Consider the following 18675-nt stretch of genomic DNA (forward strand, 5'->3'; position numbering starts at 1 on the left):
AGTGGGTCCAGAGAATGGCAACAAAGCTGGTGAAGGGCCTGGAGTACAAATCTTATAAGGAGTGGCTGAGTTGGAACTGGGGTTGTTCAGTCTGAAGAAGAGAAGTCCTGGGCAACCTTCTCGCTCGCTACAACTACCTGAAAGGAGGTTGTAGTGAGGTTGGTGTCAATCTCTGCTCCCACATAACAAGTGATAGGACAAGAGGAAACAGCCTCAAGTTGCACTAGGGGACGTTTAGATTGGATATTAGGAAAAAAACTGTCACCAAAAGGGTTATCAAGCATGGGAATAGGCTTCCCATGGAAGTGATGGAGTCACCATCCCTGAGAGTATTTAAAAGATGTGTCGATGTGGCACTTGGGGACATGGTCTAGTGGTGGACTTGGCAGAGTTAGGTTTATGATTGGACTCACTGATCTTAAAGGTCCTTTCCAGCTAAATTATTCAATAATTCTATGAATATAGAAGGTTGTTCTTGCAAACATGTTGGTCCTGGAAATGTGTGTGCTGGTACCCACCATATCATAGTGTAATATTTATATGTGGATGCATCCTGTACGTATGTCTCTCTCTCTTTTGGAAGGAGAAGTGTCAGATATAAAGGGTGAAACTGAATTTGCCTAAGTCCAGGGTAAGTTTGCAGTTCACCCCAAGGGCTGGGGCGAGTGCTGCTGCTGCTCTGTATCACCCAAGGAGGAATTTTAACTGTGCCCATGCAAAGACAGGTGGAAGAGTCCCAGCAAAACCTCATTTCTCCATCTGGTTATTTTAAGTAACCACAGCAATTCCCTTCACATCACACAGGGCTGCCTGCACAGTCCTTGTGCAGCCTTTCCAAGGGCAGCATGGGCTGGCAGTATGAGGGAGTCTGAATGCCACAGGGTTCTCTGGGAAATTAAACCTTTTCCGTAGCAAATGAAGTGAATGAAAAGTGCAGGTGCTGCTGAAATCCTGCCTGCGTGTCCTCATCTGTGAGCAGCATCTCTAGCCCAAATATGTGCTGCAATGTGTTAGTACAGTTTGCTATCACACCTCTGAGCTCCTGCAGTCACCCCATCAGAGCATCCTACCTACAGACAACCCAGCATTTCCCCAGATTATGTAGCTAATAATTTTAAGTAATGGGGAACTCTAAAAAAATAGCAAGCTTTTTTGAACAAAGGAGATCCTAAATCTGCTGAGAAAAGTATTCGTTACTGCTCGCATGCTCTGCTCGACATTAAATGTGAGCAGACCACAGCAGGTGTGAAGGGATGTGATACAGGCTTGGAAACTGTGGAGTGATCCACGGGAAAGCCTGTGAGAAGAAGAACAAATGCAACATGATGATGAAATGCAAGTATTTCTATGACTGTTTAAGTGGAGGATCAGGGGCCATCCAGCTGTCCATTGGCCACTTTCAGCCAAAAGACAAGGCAATGGATGATCTCACCCTGCTCCTCTTAAATCGACAATTTTCCTCCACAGTTGCTTAAATATCAGTGTTTCTAAGGTTATGCTTTGCCAGCTGTTTGGCAAAGCCTGATGTGGGCTGAAAGTTTCCTTCTCTCGCTGCTTCCTCGTAATGCAGGAAACTGCTCGGGTGGTTCAGATGGCCACAGATGCGAGGTAGGACAGCCTGGATGTATTGCAGAGGTTTGAAAGGCAGAAAAACCCTCAGAAGAGGCCAGCTTTTGGGAGGATAGTGCTGACGTACAGCTTGTGGGGATCAAAGCCCAGGGGAAGCTCAAACAGGGCTGTCTTTGAAACTCTGCATCCTGCAGGTATGATGTGGTTTTATCTGACCTGTGAACATCTCTGACAAGGCATCAGGTCATTAGTCTTGTGCTTGTTATTGTAACATTTGCTGGAATGAAACACTGTCATTTTTAAATCACAGTTATCAAAGTATGTCATAAATTGTAAGCAGTTTCTTTTCCTTTGAGTATGTCCCTGTGCCAAATCATTTGGTGCTCATATCTTCTAAATTGGGCGTGACATTACCAGTGAAAAGCTGTGACTGAGCATGAAATAATGATTATTTTTTTTAAAAGAGCTGCAAAAAAAAGTAAGTCTCTTAAAAAAATGAATAGAAAGTGACCCCTGCCTCTTGAAACAGTTCTGCTTCCAGCTTCTGATAATAACTGTGTGTTCAACTCCTGAAGTGCTAGAAAATCTGCTTTTTGTAAAGTGGAATTTAAAAGGCTGTTGCTTAAAAGTATATATATATGTATATGCTCTGCAGTTATTCCCACCCACAACCTGATTTTCTTCCTTCTAAGAGCTGTGACACATTTTTAAGAGGAGAGGTGTATTTTTAAACTCACGCTTATGGCATGAGATGACGGTCAGCCCAACTGAGTCTTTGAGGGACTGAGAAATTAAACCCCAGCCTCCACTCTTCCTTTGAAGCTTTGGGCCAGGAGCTCTTTGCTTTCTTCTTGTGAAGTGCCGTGGCATCTTGTCCCTGCTTCTGAGGAGAGATACACCCAAGTCTCTGGGTGCTCAGCTGTGAAGAGAACGTGGCCACAGTTGCATTAGCAACTGGATGCTCTGAGGTCCTTCAAGTAGGGTGTGTTCCAAGCCTGAACTGCAGTTTTCCTCCAGAGATGTTCCCAACTTCAAGTGTTGAGCAAAAGTGGACCTGGAGACACATTTGCACCTCTCTTGTCATCGCTGCTGTTATTTTTTCAAGTCCCCTGTGAAGCTGGTGGTAAGTCATGGCCCCAGGGCATGTGCATGTGGCCCACTTCTGTGCATGTCCTCTCCTGCCATGTGCTCCAGGTAGGTGGCTGCTTTCATGGCTTACTCACCTGGCCTTTGAAGACCCACAAGGCAGGCGAAAGAGGAGCCAGGGACAGGGTGCAATGTTTGCATTTTGGACTGGTTTTTTTTCTGATTAGAGCACTTCTGGTGGATTGCAGACTCTGGAGGAGTGGGACAGAGAGATTACCTGCCTTTCCTTCTCATTGCCATCCTAGATTTGTTTTGATACATGTAGGGCTTTAAGATTTTCACAACATTGTTTAAAAAATATTTCTTCTTCAGTAAAACTGGAGCACTTTTCCCTTTTTTGTGTCTTTACTGAGGAAAGGTATTGTTACCACAGTAAATAAATGAAGCAACTTACTCCCTACCACAAAACTTTGCATTTTTCAGCGTAAAAAATAGACATATAAATAACCAGCATAGGGGATGTGCCCAGCCTCTAATGTGTGTGAAGTTCACTCTTCCAGACCCTTGGTTTTTTCTGGACAGTGATTTAGAAGGAAAAGCTTTTATCTAATCATGAGGTAGATCTCTGCACAGCTCCCCAGGCACCACTAATGGATGGAATGCACAGCAGGGCTTGAAGGTTTTTTATTATAGCTGGGTAAGACAGAGAGCGGAGTTTCTGGTGTTGCACACACTATTGCTAGGTAGGTCAGAGCTGGGTTTTGTGCAGGGCCCAGGATATTCCTGTAGTGATCAGAGCAATTTTGCATTACAGTGAGGTTAGTGTTATAAGGAGGGGCGAACATCAATCAGCCACAGAGGGGATGACAGGTCAAGGCCACTGTGGCGAGGATGGCTGGGTAGCTGGTCTCAGAGAGGGAGCGGAGGAAAAGCAGAAGGTTCCAGGAATTAGCTTCAGTCCCAGAGGATAACTGGAGAAGAAATTGTTAATAACGAGCTTATGGGCAGCAGGACATTCCCATTTCATGCTCTGATTCATAATCCCTATTGCTGCATCTCGTGGCTGATACACCCAGATTCTAATTTTGAATCTTGCAGTATTTTACAGCGATGAGAGATTATTCAATATAGTGCTGAATTTAGACTTAGTACTGGGAGCTAAAAGCAATGCAGACCTTTGCATTAGACATTTACAGTTGTTTTTATGCAGCATGATAGCTGTATAATATGATATCCAGTGTATCTGCTTGGCTGGACGCTGCAGTGTGGACTTCAGGATACACAAACCTCCCCAACACCGCAGGGATGCTCTTGTCATCCTATGGTAGATGCAGCTCCACAGGGAGGAGCTCACCGCCAGCCACAGCACCCCACAACACCCTCTTCTGATAGGAAAGGCAATGTTCCTGCTAAGAGTGTGGTTCCTTGTCATTCAGCTTCTGGCATTTCAGGTAACAAAGGGAGAAAATAGTGCACAAAATGCAATTGCAGGACATGACATTTGCAGAAACTCGTTGATATTCTGAGCTTGTTAATTACTGAGTGAGATCAACAGCCTAAAAGGAGGGGGTGTACTTCCTGACAATCAATGACATTTTCCCTTCGCCCACATGAGATATCTATGTATCAGATAAAGTGAACAGTTACAGCAGTAATAAGCTGCCTGTGTCCATTTAGCTTTGAAGAGATCCCTCATGTTGCAGGCCAGAAATACACTCCGAATCCATGTTGATTTTGAAGGAACAAGTAATGTCTCTTTTAGCTGAATTAAAAGGACTTCTATAACCAGCTGAATGGATGGAAGTAATTAAAGTCATTCATTATGCCTCTCCACTTCTGTGAACCTAGAACATGGAAAAAGAGATTGGAAATACCACACACACACCCCTTTTGGAGATGTATGAGGTGAATTAAAAGTTAATGTCTGGATTGAGAATTGGACAGGAGTTATATAAAAGGAACAAGGTGAAATTTACTGTTCTCTTCATGAACAGGTCTGAAAAACATCCAAAGTTGTATTTTTGGTCTGTTCAGACATTGCACTGTTTCGTGGTATGTAATGGCACTTCTGTGCCTTGATGCCTACGATCTGCATATGTTTTAAATGCATATAAAAAGATTTATATTTTCCAGGGTTATTTAATATTTAATGCTGGACACCTTACAAAGTCAGCTGACATGAAGTGTTTTGGGCAAGTATATAGGCATATATTTGAGGTCAATATGATTTTATTTGCCCTTTTAATTGAGTAAAGCACAAAAGGAAGTACTAGTATGGATCCGTATATGTACTAGCAACAACATCTGCCTCTGCAAAGTGAGTTTTAAGCTCAGTATTATAATCTATAAGTGTGTGATCAAATACTAACCAAGCAAAGTTTACTAGAAGACGAGTATGTATCTATGAAACTTAGGGTCTATCTGTCCATCTCATGAATCTTATAGTGGTCCAGGCTGAAATAGCTGTGCTATTTATTTTGTTTCCTTCCCAAAACAAGCTGAGCAGTGAGACTGAAACACACTCTTACACTATCTTGAAGTACAGGCCTTTTTTTTTTAATTATTTGATACCTACAGTATAACCAATAGCATCTCCATTCACTCATGGGATGCTCAATAAATCCATGTTCAGGGGGTCTGGTACTCCCAACGTTGGAGTACTCAGGAAACTTTGTGATGCGTCTTTGCAAATGCCATGTAATTTAACTCTTTAACCTTTTGGGGTGCAGTGAAGAGTGGGACCTGTTATCAGAATTGGGTATTTGAATGGTGTTATGGTCATTACTTTGAAAAGTAATCGTAAGTGTTTGAAAGGTTTTATCTTTGGGAAGTTTGCTGGCTTAATTGGTGCCTGTCAATGATAATTTGGAATCATTTAATGAATCTCAACAGTTATATTGGGCAAGACAAGTTGAAGACTTCTTTTCTCTTTCATGTGTTAGTGTTAGAATCACAGAGGATGTTTTAAGACTGCCTGATGCTGGTAGATAATCGGGGAAGACAAGTTTGCTTTTAGTAGTTGCCAATCCAGCAAAATTTACTAGATGCATTTACTGGATTTATTTTGGAGTTTTACAGTTTCTGAAAAAGCTCAGTTCAAAGGACAGTGATTAGAAAAAATTCATAGAGTTCATGAACTCGCAGTACATCTTACATGCCATGATTTATGTCTCTTGACTGGTAAATTAAAGAACCCAATGACTTGAAAGATATTTCCATGTGCCACTTTGTAGGAACAGGCAGAAAATAGTTCCAAGGTATACAGAATTGGTGTCTTACAGAGAACTACATTACTTTTTAGTATGCTGGAATGCCATTTGATGTTGCAGGACAGTTAAGGCAGATTTGGGAAGTGGCTGTGCTTTAATCTCACGGTTCTAACTGAACAAAATGTAATGAGGAAAGGGAAGACTACACTCATCAGATGAAGAAGTTGGAGTTCAATGTGGGCTTGATCTTGTCTCCCATGTGCATTATAATTTACCGTTCTCAGGGCCATATGTACAACAGATGATTTTAAAAAGTCAGGAGAGAGATCTACCACTAAAAGGGGATGTAAAACTAGCTAGGGCAATAGGGTATTTAGCAGTGCAAAGTAAGTACAGATGCTATAGCCATCTGCTGTCTATGCACACTGTGGTCTTAATCTTCCAGGTCCTACCGCCCTTGGACACCTAGCAGGAGCAGCCAGAGAGGTCCAAGCAGCATGTTGCTAAACAGCCAAACAAGTACACAGAAGTGCTAGACCCTGTAAGAACAGTACCAGAAAGGAATGCACAATTATATAATAGCAGGCATCTGGCACACTCTCCTTTGTACTGGGAGCTCGGAGGTCTAGCAGGGCCCGGGCCACGTCTGGAAATGCCTGTAATTCATTTCTTACTTTGCTGATTTAGAGCCTTTAAAATGTCAGAAATGCCAGTGGCAGCCTGGGAATTCCCTGTGCGAGCCTCCAGCGTGTGGGCTGGTGCCAGCGCTTGCACCACAATCTGGGACAGGCTGCAGGGAATCCCAAGGACCAACGCCAAGACCCGGGTCCCACCATGGGGTGGTTTTGAGGCTGGTATGGGGCATGAAGAGAATTCAGGGGAGTCGGTGAGTAGATATCCTTGCAGCTTGGGCAGTCAAAGGAGAAGGGCAGGCGGGAGGCTCTATTGCTTTGCCTTCCTGGTGGGCTTCCTCCAGTGTCCTGTTTCTGTGAAGCTCCCCAGGGCTCGGTGTCACCAGCCCCTGCAGATGTGTCATGGGGAACTGTGCTTACAGGTTGGATGTGGCTGTTGTGGGTTGAGGGGGATTGCTTGTGCCAAGGCCTTTCCTGCAAGCAGGAGAGGAGAGGAGGAGGAAGGCAGTGGCTGTAGCATTTAGCACTACTGGCAATACACCTGCTGGCCATAGGCATTTCACAATGGCTCCTGTCCTTCTACTGGCATCTGTCCCTTGTGTAGAGACCTGCTCTAACCTATGCTTGGTGCTGGTTGGATGCCACTGGCAGGTCAGGTTAGGCCATCAAAACTTTTGGGTTGCTGTTGCACCCCTGGCCTGCTGCATGAGCTTGCTTAGTCATTTCTACATCCCTCATCTCTAAACTTGTGATGAGGTGACTCACCCCTATTGAATGCATGCTTGATTTTATTAGATAGACGTCAACATGTTTCATATGCTCTCTATTAAAGAATTACATGTTTCTTTCCTTTAATATCTTCTGGAAACAGCTGAGGTAAACAGCTTAGAGAGGGGAAGCTCAGTACCATTTACCAAAAAAAATATGCTCTAGGTTGTCTCTTGTGAAGTACTGGATGCTGTGTTTGGGAGAATTGAGAATGATGAAGTATTTTCTCAAATTGCTAGTTTCCGCTGCATTAAAGTCAGAGACGCTGAAGGCTCTGCAGCATTTATAACTGATTTCCTGAACAGTGTAGCAAATAGAGATGAGAGCCCTTTTCTTGTAATTCACATGTGCAACAGAAATCACTTAGCTGACATAAATCAGGGCTAAATTGCTTTTAAAGGCTCACAAAACATTTCTGAAAGAGACAGGATGAGGAAACCATTTTGCCACAGCAGAGTACGTCCCCATGTTGAGTCCTATTAAAGCCTGATCAAAGAGCCTTGTTGGCTTTTCATTAGAGCCTGGTTGTGTATAGTTGAAATGCAGCAATGGTTTCAACAGAACAGGCACAGAAATATGCACAGGAGGTAAATTTAAGCAGGAATCTAGACCATCAAAGTATGTGATTAAGGACAATTTAATGTGCTGAGTAATGCAGCATGATTTGGATGTAATTTATCCTAATCCAGTCTGATCTTTTACAGGAGAATATATTATAGGGCCAGAATTAGGTGAGACCAGGGCCCCATCTGGCCTCCTGTCTCCAACAGTGGCTTACAGCCAATACAAGAAACAAAGCAAATATAGAGTAAGCTTCCCCTGTTTATCCTCTCTGCTTCTGGCATTCAGCCGTTATGGGACTTTTTGGGTGAAAGCATCCAGAGTATGAAGTACAATAGCCACCATTTATCTTTGCTTCATGGATTTATCTCATTGCCTTTTGAACCCATGCCTAGTTCTGGTGATCACAGTGCCTAATACCAGTGAGTACCATGATTCAGCTGCATTGCATGCAGAAGCTCTTCTCTTAGTTTGGTTTAAACTGCTGTGCTCCAACTGTTCTTCCTGTTACAGTAATTCAGTGGAAAAGCCTTTTTGAACAAGCTATGTCTGGACCTGGGGCTTGGAAATCTGTAATGTGCAAATTTTCTTCTCTCCCTTCCCTCTCTCCTTTTCCAATGACTCTCTGGGATGAGAGTTTTGGGGGTGACACTGTTGATCTCCATGCACATTCCAGCAGAGGTGGTGCTATATTGCCCCCATGAGCAGGCACAACCTGGTGAGCAGCGGGCGATGTCTCTTTTGGGGGAGGTTATACATAGGGAGCAGTGCTGCCATGGGATGGAGGGGACAGTGGCCGTGCACCATACATGTAGCTCTGGGCAAAGTTAGTCTGAAACAGCAGAAGGAAGGTGTCCCTGGAGAAGGGCAGCAAAGGGACTCTGCCTTTTCTTATAATCACCATTTGGGCTGTAACGCAGAAACCCAGATGGACCATGTGGTTGCCAATCAGAAGCTGGACCCAAATCTGTGGAAACTAGAGTTTGAGGGGCCCATCCTCAAATCAGAAAGGGCTAAAGAAAGAAAAAAATGAAGCAAAGATTCTTAAAGCTTTCTTAAGCACTTAATCAGAGTCATATGATACATATGCAAGCTCATTAGCCTGACTAGTTTATCAGATACATTTGAATTTATGATTCTGATATTCAGTACTTAATTTGTAACGATTAGATGCATCTTTTAAACATACATTGTATCTGCATGTAGATGTGTGTAATAAAATCCCAAAGTGAAGAGCACAACTGGAAAAGCTGCACATGAGAATGATTATTTTTTATTACCTTGTTTTTATCACTCAGCATTTGTGTTATCAAGGCTATAATAAAGTGACACATGCTCGGTCATTGTAAGACAGAGATAAATTTGGCCTCCCCGCAAGGGACAAGCAAGGTCAGTTTAGAGGAGGTGAAGAGCACCTCCACCCAGAGTTCTTGCTAAGGTAAATACACTTTTCTGTCCTGTGGAGAAATTTACCATCTGAAGGAATAAACAGGGTAAAACAAAAACAGATGAGGATGTGACTCTTAGGCAAGATCTTGTTTTTATACTTCTTTCCAGGAAAAAGCTTGCTATAAACATTTGTGTTGTCTTTTTCAAGGCTGCTGAAGCCTTGCAGTAGAAGATCACATGGTGTTAGCTCATTGTCCCAGTGTCCTACAGCTTCCAGGCTGTGCCAAAGCTGTCTTTCCTTGGTGCCGGAGAGGCTGGGCTTTGCTGTCAGATTGCCCTGCCCTGTATCTTGCAGCCCGGTGAAATGCTGAATGTGAGTTTCCAAAGCCCTGTCTTCCTCCAGGAGGAGAATTTCATCATAAAGAAATAGAGTTGTGAAAAATTCAAGAGGCTAATTCTGCATGTCTTTAGCCTGAGCCAAATACTGAAGTTGCACCCTGGAGCCAAACGATCAGCTTCACTGCTGAGGAATCTTGGGACGGAAATCTCTGAGATTCCCCAATCATTTAGGGAAGGGGCAGGATGCCTCGAACCCATCTCTCATCCTTCTACACCCTTTCGACGCAAAAAACCAAAGAAATGTTGACAGCCACCTGCAAACACTGTGGGTCTGCATGAGGCTGAGGTGGTACACGGAGATACCATTTATCTTGGAGCTGTCTGCATCCTCTGCACCTTGGACTCAGTGGCAGAGCTCAGGTTATGCTGTACAAGGCTAATCTCTAGGATTCTCTGAGTGCAGAGCAGAGGACACTCGTTTTCCTTGTCCTGCCCCTCTCGTTCATGATATAAATCATAGAATCATAGAACCAGCTAGGTTGGAAAAGACCTTTAAGATCATCAAGTTCAACATTACCCCAGGACTGCCAAAGCCACCACTAAACCGTGTCACTGAGGGCCTCGTCTGCATGTTTTTTGAACGCTTCCAGCGCCAGTGATTCCATCACTTCCCTGGGAATGCTGTTCCAATGTCTGATTACCCTTTCAGTGGCAAAATCCTTGGATCCAGGTGCAGGAAACATTGCTGGAGAGGAGGCAGTGTCCATCTCCTTCCAATCTTGGCTTTTCTGTACAAGCTAAGGTTACTGGTATAGGGAAGATCTCTTCTGCACTTACATGTTTCCACTGTTGTGCTTGGGGTTTCTCAGAGAGAACTTGGGTTGAATTTTACTTTGTTGGGTTCAAGGAAGCTGTCAGAAGTCAGCACTAAATCTTAGAATCATAGAATAGTTGGGGTTGGAAAGGACCTTAAGATCATCTAGTTCCAGCCCCCCTGCCATGGGCAGGAACACCTCACACTAGACCATGTCACCCAAGACTCAGTCCAACCTGGCCTTGAACACTGCCAGGGATCAGGGTTTCCAGCAGGGTCCTGGTAAACCAAACTGTTCCACCATTATATGATGCAGAGAAAATCATTGCAACCTAACCAGAAGTATGTACTATCTGAAGCTCTGCTGTTTGCTCTATGCCAGCATTACAGCCACACTGTGAAGACAACAGATAGGTGGCAGGAAGGCAAAGTTCTCTTTTGTGTTGTTGTCTCTGTTCTCTTAAGGAGCTGGTTGCACAACAGTGGCTTGTCCTTCTTAGCAGCAAGCAGACACTGCTTCCAGACAGCAAGAAATGCCTGGGTTTGAAGTCAGGTCTCCAGATTTTCTTCTTGCCCCTCAAGTCCCTTTTGCTCTCGGCAAGGAATTCTAGAATCTTGGGACCGCCACAATGGGGCCCTTTCTGACAGGGCTGGAAAGCTCGACCTCTGCTCAGAAAGGACAGATTCATGTTCGAGAGGGTTCCACAAAGCAACGATTTATATCAGGAAATGAGCAGAATATTTTCTAAAAAAAAAAAAAAAAAGAGGAAAAAAGCCTTCATCTGTTTATTTGGCTCAGCAAAGAGATCAGCTGTGCTTTTATGATTGCAGAGGCTGGAGTGCTGAAAGGGGAAAATGTATAGCTGTACGCAACCATGTGTTTGTATTCGTGATGCATAACGTATAGAGTTAATTTTGCTTAATTATGTGTCATACAAGTCTCAAAGCTCAGTGGGAATGAAGATACCTTCATGCACATGGTCAAACTTTTGCACTTTGAGTACCCTGAATGCAAATTTTAACCTTGCATTCTCCATATATGTTCTGTTTGTTTGTATAGTGTTACATGTTCAGCCATAGGCCTTGGTGACAGGTAGGCACCTAGTGACAGTTCTTGGCCCTGCTTGATATTGTGCCTTGTCTCAAATAGAAAACATCAGTCTGGCTGTTGAGGAAAATCAGTTAGAAGTTTCAAGATGCAAATATATTCTCAAGGCTCAGGTTTCTGTATGCATAAAGAGCAGTGGCAAAGTATTTTTGTATTGGTTTACTTTAAAAACACTGCCACAGAATCTGATAGCAGTGCTAAGAAAAATAGTTTGTGGAAAAGTCGTCTTCATTACTGACTGCGGATAGTATGAGTGTTGGGAAAGAGAGATTGAACTTCCTTGTTAAAACACTTCTGTGCTTTTAATCTGCCTGGCAAATCATTGGCGATTAAATGATAATCTGAGTTGTTTGTTTGAAATGTCATACATCTCCACTGCAGCCTGCCCACACCACTGGAGACTTTTAGGAATTAAGGAGCATGGGAACATAAACACATACAATGTATTTAAACATGAATTAGCAAAAGCCAACAAATACAGAACAATTTTAATTTATGTATTAAAATACTCTAGAGGACACAGATTAACCTCCATTACTCAGGGTTTGTCACTGTCTCATCTCCTTTGGACAGCAAACACCGAGAAACAGACAGAAAGATGATTTACTCTTCCTTTAGCTTCTGTCTCGTCTGATGAAATGTCTGCTGTGCAGCTCCCCCAGCCGTTCTCCTCCGTGGGTCTGACAGCTCCTCATGCTTTGCAGGCGCTGTTTTCTCTCATGGTTCAAACTCACAGTTGTCTGAAAACTTTGCTAAATGAGTTGAAGCCAAGCCTTGCTTTGCTGGCAGGCAAGAGGCCTCGGGCTAAAAGGTGACATATCTGAGAAAGGAGGAATCCCACAGAGTGAGCTTGCTGGGTCTGCTGCCGTGTGGCAACACTGCATCAACAGTGTTGATGAGAAGCTTTTAATAGAGCCTTTGCATCGTGGCTACTGCAGGGATGAAGTCCCCTGACTGAGTACATCAGTTCTGAGGGGGAGCTAAGCAGGAGCCAAGTTGCATCCTTGTAGCCCCTCTATTGATGCAGTGTTGCTCTGCAAACAATCCTTGTTCCTGCAGGAGGCTTCTGCTGACTTGCTGGAGTAACCCTCTGGGACAGATACAAATCAAACTGAATTAGAAGTTCAGCTAAAGAGATATGCACAGCCCATCGCAGACACACCTGGTCACCTCCAGTCTTCTCCACTTGGAACATTTCTTAGGCTTTATTGAGCAAATGTCAGAATGCTTCTCATTTGTTTAACAATTTTCCAGTTGTGCCATTGCTTGTTTGTGTATATCTGTATGTATTTAGATAGATGAAAACACGCGCCACAAACATACATCAATGTTTATTAACACTCACTGAATACAGCAGCCAAGTATGTCCCTAAAGAAAGGATGTGCCATAAAGCTTTTCTATAATATTGTTAATAAAACGTTCATTATTAAATTAGATTGCAAGTGCCATATAAAATCAATGACATAAGATATTTTTATCTTTCACAAATTTCCAGACTGACTGTGGATAGCTTAACGTGATAACAAGGCAATCAGCTCTGTAGTAGTGCTTGTGGTCTTCCTCTCACATTCATTCCTAGTTTTCAAATGAGTAATGTTATCCTGGTGTAATGCTGATGAAAAAGGAGATCCAGCCTCCCTCTCCTTTGTTGATAAGGAAGAATGTTTCCAGCTTGTGTGATGTGCTTGGCACCACTGATATTTTAATATCGTTACCAGCAGGAAATGCTTTCCTTGCCAGTAATGAAGTTCAGTGTCAGCTAAAGGTGGTGCCCCACGGGAAGACTTTAGACAAAATTGCCATATTCTGATACAAAAAAGGCTAGAAATACACTATTTTTGTGAAAGGAATTTGTTCAGTATGGAGTGATCCTGGCTAACGAAGAAGGGACAAGCCAGAGCTATTTTCAGATCTGCTGGTTTCACTGCTGTTCTTGCAGCTATGCTTGGAAGGGAAATTAGGATGGTGGTATCTCTTCTCATACAGAAATGGAAGAATAATGGAAATATATGTGTGTTTATAAAGATAAAGAGATAAAAAGAGGAAAAGCTGAAGAGAAATGATCTTCCCTGTGTAGCTGCAGATGTGACATTCATTGTGCCTTTCCTCGGAAAGGTGGTTGTTCTGCAAGGCGAGGTTTCTTGTCTGATTTAAGGGCTAGCAGTATGCCAGGTACAGGCTGTACTGAAGGAGAAGATTGGAGTATCTGCTTGGAAGTTGTTACAGTTATGAGACACCATTAATTAATTTCCTTAATTGTTTTGGAGACACAATCAGATACTTCCGCCTCACAATAATGCTGCTCTGAAAATAGTGAGTCTGAGAGGTATTCATCTTATAGATCATCACTTGGGAGAGGGAAAAGACATCAGTGAATCACATGCAGAATAATAGGACATAAAAATAAACATGGAATCAAGCAGGGCTCCTTTTTGGATGCTATTGCAAAGCAGCAGCACAGGCTTTCTTCATTAGCAGAAAAGAGGAGAAGAGTATGTATACAGAGAGCACTTTACTCAGCCAGAGATATAATTTGCTGTACCTTCTTTGCTTTCTATTTCAGCAGAAATTTTTTTTTCCCCATCCTTGCTGGGAGGAACAAGGTTTGGCTTTCAGATTTTCACTGGGGACATGAGGATTTTATTTCAAGCTCCATTTTATTTGATACTGCTTTGGCCTGATTTTATAAGTGAAATGTGTGTGTTCAAAAAAGTGACAAGGCAGGGAGTACATGGGGTACATGGACTTCAGGAGCTCCAAAATCAGAAGCTGATAAAGCTTGACTTTAAAACTTACAGCAAGAATAGATGAAAAGATGAAAACTTGCCCAGTAACTTGATTGTTGGATTTCTATTTTTTTCTTTTTGAGCAACCCTCATGACTTTGGGGGCAGTGGGGATTCAAATAAATATTTTGTAATAATTGTTTCATTTCTTCTGTAAGAATGGTCATGTGCTTAAGACTAGAAACGGAACCAGAAGTTGTAGGTTCAATTGCCTTCAAGAGCCTGAATACATTCCTTATCCTCTAATGCTAGTTACCCTCCTGATCTCAAAGGGACATCACTGAGAGCTACTTGCTACTTCGTCCTCTTGTAGCTGACCCTAATTTGCTCAGCTGTACACTTTGCAGTGTCAGTAAGGGGCTTTTTCCCTCTTCAAACTAACCTTAAGGTTTGTTTTCACCACGCACAAGCGATGGGAGAAGCAATGATGAGGTTTGCTGGACAGAGCTCCTGGCCCATGTGAACAGTCACTGCATGTGCTGACACTCTGTTTGCCATTGACCAGAGAGCCGGGACATGCAGGAGATACTAAAGTGATCATCAAGAATGTGCACAGTGGAGATACGATACTAGGTTAAAGCAAGTTTTATGTGGGGATCTCAGCAGGGTTTCACCTTCTCACCAGTTAGCGCTGTCAGAAGAGAGGCATTTTGGGGCAGGACCAAACACAGACACTTGCACACCAAGAGAGCTGTATTGACAGCAACCACAAAGCTCCAAGCTGGTGTGGGAGTGGAGCCAGGGCAGAGGACTACATTTTGGGGATCGTGCCTTCAGTGTCTCATTCTGAGGGATCTCTGTTTTGGGCACCATATAGCAGGCATTATATTTGCATATGAAATCTTGTGTAGAAGAAGCAGCCTATTCATGAGCAGTAGCATCCTCATACCAAATACAACTGCAGACATGGCTGAGAAAACAACCATTTAATTGAAGTAAGAAATGACACTGGAAAATCCAAAGAGGGTGCAAAAACTTCCCCAGTAGTTACTAGTCACTGGAAGCAAATCCTAGACATATAAGACGTGGGATCCAAGTAAAGTGCTGGGAGAAACAGAATTTATGGGTAGACATACCTCTGCCCTTAAGACATGTTTTTTCTTTAGATGATTCCCCAAACTCTCTTGAAATTAAATACATAGTTTAGGATAATCCTTCTCTGATTACTGTGGAATACACAGCATGCTGCAAGGGACAAAACCCCACTCCTAAGAGCCTGCCCCCTCCAAATCCTAAAATTGCCCCTGCAGTGGGATTTCTGCAAACACAGCCTGCCTCTACAGTGGGTTCATTGGGTGGTTTTCCCACCATTAATGCCTCTGGGTACAGCATGTGACTGTGCCACAGGCACTGTGCCCACACAGCGATGCTGTCTGCCCAATCTGTCATTGCTTAGGCTCTTGCCTGTACAGACCATTTCAGAGCTGGGTCTCAGAGGCTGAGAAAGCGCTGGGAAGAAGCACAGCCATAGTGAAGTATTTCTGTCCTCAGTTCTGCTTATCCAAGACCAGTTGTTGCAGCTCCCTTCTATAATTCCTTCCCACTTCTGTAGCAGCTGTCAGAGCTCTCAGCTGTTCTGCCACAAGCAAAGGTGCCAGCACCCTTTAATCACTATAGAAAAGTAGGGGTGCATTGCCCATCCTGGAGGAAAGAAGAAAGGACAAAGTTTGGGGTTTGTTTTTGTTTTTCCCTGCAGAAGATAAGTACTTGTCAGAGAGAACTAGGAGAGGTTTGGAGGTTATTCACAAATTAATCAGCCTCTGAAAGGAGAGGACTGCAAGCAGTGCCAGATAAGCCCGTAGCAGCCGCACCCCTGCATCAAGCACTTAATATTCCCTTTCCTCTCTAGGGGAATGTCAGGGGTTAATTCAGTAGCTCTGCATTTAATAGCTCAATTTAAAGGGGAAAAAATGACACCCTTCTCCCCTGCCTTGCTGGTTGTGGATGGTTTGCTCTGTCTCGTTGATCACATGCTCCCGGAGCCCCTGGTGTTGCAGAAGCCCCAGCTGCTGCTGCTGATGAGCTGGTGCTGCTCAGGATCCGTCCTGGTCCCTGCCTGTCAATGCCTTGCAGTCCCGACCTCCTCTTTAAAGGAGGGAGTGCACAGGATGAGCTCTTGAGCATATGGGTGGAAATCTGGGAGGCACCCATTCTATCACCACCGTTTCCAGCTCTAACCATGTCTATTTGTTGTTGTCTTTTTTTCAGGGACTATGGATCTTCAAAGAGAAAATCAGGTAAGATACCAGGCTTTCTGGCTTTCTATGTACTGCATGATTACAGAGAGGACCTACCCATGTGCTCCCTTAACCCTTCATTCCACCCCCTTTTCAACACCTCTCCCCTTAAACCTTCCCTTTATCTTGTGTGGCATTAAATCGTGTAGGAGTTTAACTTCTCATTGCTGAAGCCTGCTAGAGGTAGGCATCAGCTCTTTGCACTAGCAAGAAGAAATCTACCACATATTATATTGCAGGTAAAATGACTGCTCTCCTCTGACTGTATTTATACAGCTCCTTCTTCAGTCTGAGAGGATAATTGTATTAAATTTCTCTCTCCCATTTTTTTTCTTAAGTCATTCTTTACCTGAGCAAACAGTCAAAATGCAGCCTGAGAGCTGGGGTTCTTTTCCAGAGGGAAGGGAATGCTTTTCTATTCTCTTCTGAATCTTTTACTTTTGCTTTTCCAAAGGATCTAGTGAAGCTTCTGATGCAAAATGCTTTCAATGCCTGTGTCTGGGTTTGGGCTTCTTCAAAGGCTGTAGCTCAGTGTTTTGTTTTTAAGCTCCTGGATTCAAATGTCCCATAAAACCCTGATCTGAAACTATATAAATCCAACTTTTCCCCTCCCCTTGTAGCTCTTAGTGATTTTTACAGATGTGTTTTCAATAGGGACATGTAATTATGGGCCTCTGGGTTTGGCTGTGCTGAGCTGGATGTGTCAGGGCTTTCTCTCTTCTATTTTTTTTTCCTTTTATTCTTTCTTTTTTTTTTTTTTCCCCCCAAGCAGTATGGAGCACCTGCAACTCTCATTGACTTTGTTTGGAGTCTTGGGTGCTCCCAGTTGTATTCAGGGCATCCAAAGAGAGGACTTTCAAACCAATAGCAACTTCTGTAAAACTCTGGCCTGTGTACAGGGGAGAGGAGGGTTTTTTTCTTGCTTTTTAAGATGATGAAGAAACACTGCAATGGCTTGGGCTTCGGAAAGGAGGGGAAGATGAATGTAACATACTGGTCTCCAATGAATGTCACTGCCTAGATTGATTTGTTGGTTAATTATGAGAGCTTTTAAGCTGCAGCTCTGTAATAAGCTAATTGATGCACTAAAGCAAAGCTGTTGCTTGACCCTGATGTCCTGTGCATCAAATGGATATTGCCTTTGCAGGCCAATACTTTAGGTATCCTTTCCCTGAATTTCCCTGAGGTTTGTTGTGGTAATGAAGAGGCAAGCATGGTACTAGGTGCTGGCCCAATGTGCTAAACTACAGCATGCTTCATCTTCCTAATTTCCTACAAAGATTAACTGGATTCAACTTCTAGGATCTCCTAAATGTAATGTTATTGAAGTGTTTGTTCACGGAGGCCTGTGACTTAAATTGGCAGCAGCACTTTCTCTAGAGGAGGTGACCATAAAGGTGAAGTGACCCTGTAGAAGGCAGAACTGAGTGTGGGAGCTCCCAGGGAAGTGCCACATCCTGAGTGCTGGGGGTTTCAGGCCATGTAAAGACCTTTGAAAAACAGTGCTGAAGTCTCTGGGGCCACCTGATTTAGCAGTGACTTAAAATAGCAGTAGGAAACCAGAAGAGCTTTGGGCTCAGTGCGCCAGTTAACATGCACAGGAGTTGCAATAATCTTGTAAGAGATGTGAGGATTGCTTTGGGAGTGTGAGGAAACTGCTGCTTCTCCATTCCTGTACCTCTGGAGGGAAGTTGGAGCTGATCTACCATGGCATTAGGGGAAGAGGGATTAAGTTGAGTCTGTGTAGCAGAGATGCCATTTTTGGCTGCTGCCCTGCTGGGTTCTTCTTGGCCTCCTGGCCAAGTGATGTGTTCCTCCATCCGTGTGAGGGATGGATGCTCAAGTTGGGCTCCCTCCTTTGACTGTCCCACCTCCACATGCTGCCAGGTCTCCTTTTGGGACAATTTCCTCTTCTCTCTTTCTTAGTACTTGGCCCCTTGCACAGCTAGGGCTTGGAAACAGTGGGATTTAGGGATACTTTCTCCATTTAGCTGGTATGAAGAGGAATGTGAAGCAGCTCTCTGACCAAATGAGCTGCATAAAGGGACTCTGTTCCCAGCCATCCTCTTGCCTGATCTTAGAGCAGCAGAGGAATGCTTCCTTCTGTTCAGAGCTGGGTATTGTGGGAGTGCGCACACAATGAACGAAGGAATATGCCAAGGGAGTTGGTAGCTGCA

At 43.6% G+C, this 18675-nt stretch overlaps 1 protein-coding gene across 1 annotated transcript in view; it reads left to right on the plus strand.

Moving 5' to 3' along the window:
• The window catches only part of LOC104412036 (SH3 and PX domain-containing protein 2A-like), a gene marked incomplete at its 3' end in the record, with an annotated part of 206100 nt that overhangs the window by 114443 nt on the left and 72982 nt on the right, over positions 1-18675 (plus strand). Inside the window, exon 6 of the mRNA XM_010022629.1 lies at positions 16470-16498. Within this exon, the coding sequence (XP_010020931.1) occupies positions 16470-16498 (29 nt within the window). The remainder of the gene's footprint in view (positions 1-16469; positions 16499-18675) is intronic.

The sequence above is a fragment of the Nestor notabilis genome, unplaced genomic scaffold, assembly GCF_000696875.1.
Source record: "Nestor notabilis isolate BGI_N333 unplaced genomic scaffold, ASM69687v1 scaffold4609, whole genome shotgun sequence".
Lineage (NCBI taxonomy): Eukaryota > Metazoa > Chordata > Aves > Psittaciformes > Psittacidae > Nestor > Nestor notabilis.